The 3,072-nt window shown below is 29.1% G+C and overlaps 1 protein-coding gene across 1 annotated transcript; it reads left to right on the top strand.

Annotated features, from left to right (window-relative positions):
• Positions 1-659: 659 nt before the first annotated feature.
• LOAG_08067 (hypothetical protein) lies at positions 660-1,693 on the top strand (the record flags this gene model as incomplete). Its single annotated transcript, XM_003143599.1, has 3 exons — positions 660-955; positions 1,274-1,442; positions 1,613-1,693. The coding sequence occupies 3 exons, from the start codon at positions 660-662 to the stop codon at positions 1,691-1,693; spliced, it is 546 nt and encodes a 181-aa protein (XP_003143647.1).
• Between the last annotated feature and the right edge of the window lie 1,379 nt (positions 1,694-3,072).

The following is a 3,072-nucleotide window of genomic DNA, read 5'->3' as shown; positions in this document are numbered from 1 at the left end:
AATAATAATAATAATAATAATAATAATAATAATAATAATAATAATAATAATAATAATAATAATAATAATAATAATAATAATAATAATAATAATAATAATAATAATAATAATAATAATAATAATAATAATAATAATAATAATAATAATAATAATAATAATAATAATAATAATAATAATAATAATGAAAACCTAAAATGAAAATCCGGATATTAACAATTATAACATCTGTACATCTAAAATGCAGATAATTAAAATGATAATTAAAAAGGTAAATGTAAGATTGCAAGACTGGCTTATTTCAACAAAACAACATTAAAATTGCTAATGATAGAAGCATGAAATAAGCTTCAATTATGAATAAAGCATTGCTATATAAAAGGAACCAATAAAAATAGTTGAAATCATTCAACTTAAATTGCAGCTTTTATCAATCCTCGAATTTTCACATTTACTTCTTATTTGTTTGTTTTTCAATTTTTCTTGATTTCATTTAAAAAAAAAAAAGATATTCATTGATTGTTGATTTTCAGAAGGAACAACTGATAAGAGTACAAGTAAGCATTGTTATCACTAGAATGTGGTATCGGTTTATAGTCCTTCTGGTTCTATGTATTTCCATCAATATGCAAACAACAAAAGCAAAAAGTACGATTAAAACGATGAATAATCACGCAGCTATTCCAAATGCAGAAATCGATGGTGAAATTGCAACTGTCCTAGATGATGCTATCAGATTACCGGAAATACAACCTGAACATCAACATGATTCCCTGATTCCAACTTCCGATTTGAAAGCAAAACATGAACTGGAGCATAGTCCAGATGGAGTTGGACGAATGAGGCGAAGTTGTGCAGGTGGGGCAGGTTGCGGTACTTGCGGATGTGGATGTGGATGTGGTTGCTGCCAAAAATCATGTTGTAGTAGTACATGTACCACTTGCACCACAGTTACAACGTTTGTTTTCTCCCAGAATTACTACTAATAATCTCTTTTATTATGTAAAAACATAAAAATCTCAGGATATTTGCAATTTAACTAACCCAATCCGCTAATAAACGCTCACCAGATAAAGGCCATATTTGATTCATTTGAAAAAACGATTCTATCATTCCGCAAAAATATCTTTCCGCATTATTCCAAAGATTCAGTTCTTGTTGAAATATTCCATATTAACTTCTATTACTTTTTTAAAATTGTCAAAATACCAAAAAGAAGATATAAAAAGAGGCTGGCTGGTATGATAAACTGACAGTGAAAGAGGTTCATTTTTAGATGCTGCAAAACATGTTGCCAACAATGCTGCCAATCGTCATGTTGCGGATGTAGTGGTTGTAACGGAGGAAGTTGCAATGGTCATGGATGCGGTAATAGTCACAGGCGTAAAAAGCGAGATATCATGGAACTCTTAGGAGGACGTTTGCTACGTGAAAAACGCTCACCGGTATATCATCGCATAAATATAAAGTAGCAGCGTTTATGAGATTATCCACATAATTGAGTTTTGCATTAATTAATTTTACATTTGAACTATGAATAATTACAAGTAATCTAACCTCAGGTATTCTCTTTCTTGAAAATTCAATTGATTTATAAAAGCGCAAATGGTTTCAGAAAAGTAGCCGCAGGCGTGCTAATGATCGTATACCAGTTAAGAAGACAATTAAGGTATCAATTGATGTGGTTAATTTTTGATAGTTGTAAAATTTATTCCCAACAACATTCTACGAAAATTCTTAGGTCATTTATGTATGCTTGAATCATTAGTGTCATTTTAATTAGATGTCACATTACTCACCTGTCGTTAGATTTGAGTACATTAAATGTAGGTATTCATTTATATGCTATTAAATTTTGCTGCGTTTTATCATAATTTATCAATTCGCATTGAAAATTCTAAATGCTATATGCATTGATGGATATTAAGTTCTTTCGACAATTAACTCATTAATATTTGAAATTATATTTCAGGATTGCTGCTGCTAAATATAACTGTCACTCATATGCTGCAGCGAATGTTGACAAGTGACAATCAGAACAAAATATAACTCAGGAAATTTTTATCTCGATATAAATATTGAAAACTATTATATTAAGCTTTCAAAATTTCGACTTAAACAGAACACTAACTCCAAATGCGTTTCAAAGTTCAATTAGAAAAGCCAGCAAATTTATAATTCAATCATCTAAAATATTAATGATTTGTAAAGAATAAATGATGTTTTAGTATCTATAATAAACTTTGCCATGAATTTGTAACTTAACCCTGATATCATATCTGAACTATGACCACATAAATTCGGTTTCAATTAAAACCCAATATATATGTATCATGTCGGATGCATATTGAGACAATAAATCAAAACTTGTCAACCAATTATCTCCTTATAGTTTACCCAAACTTACATGCCAATTGATTTCAGTCCATTTTTGCTTAAAAAGCACTTTTCAATCTTTTCTCTTTAAATAAAATATACCGCAGGAAAAATTCATAAAAGATTAGGCTAATTATGGAAGCAAAAGAAAAGGCAGGAAAATCTCGTAGCTTAGAGAAGAAACAAAACACCATAATTCATTAGCCCTCTTAACAGTTTCATAAGTTTCATCGGTTTAATATCAAGTATTAACAACATATTAACATGTAGAAAAGGTAAGCTAATCTATGCTCCGGAATTTTATTCTTATGGCTTGAACTTCCAAATATTAAATTTATTTTAAGGCGTTTTGCGATAAGAAATGATTTTTATTAATGGGAGTAGAACTACAATTTACTAATTTAATTAAGACATTCATCTATGTGATAAAAAGTAATGTCCAATCAATAAATTCGGCAGTAATGGTCTTCTAAAGAAAGGGTGGAGCGATGGCGGTACCAAGAGCCATTATAATCCACAACTAATGTATAAATACAATTTTCATGTAATATTATTAGGTAACCACAAAAAGTTATGACTAACAAGTAGCAAGAGAATGGGACAGAAAAATATGTTGTAACAATTACAAAAAATAGCAATACTTTTTTTTTTTGCATAAAACGGCTATAGTATAACAGGTAAAAGAACAAATAAAGGTTT

The sequence above is a fragment of the Loa loa genome (genome assembly GCF_000183805.2).
Source record: "Loa loa unplaced genomic scaffold supercont3.100, whole genome shotgun sequence".
Classification (NCBI taxonomy): domain Eukaryota; kingdom Metazoa; phylum Nematoda; class Chromadorea; order Rhabditida; family Onchocercidae; genus Loa; species Loa loa.
Note: the sequence above shows the minus strand (reverse complement) of the source record. Positions and strands in the feature narration are given on the sequence as shown.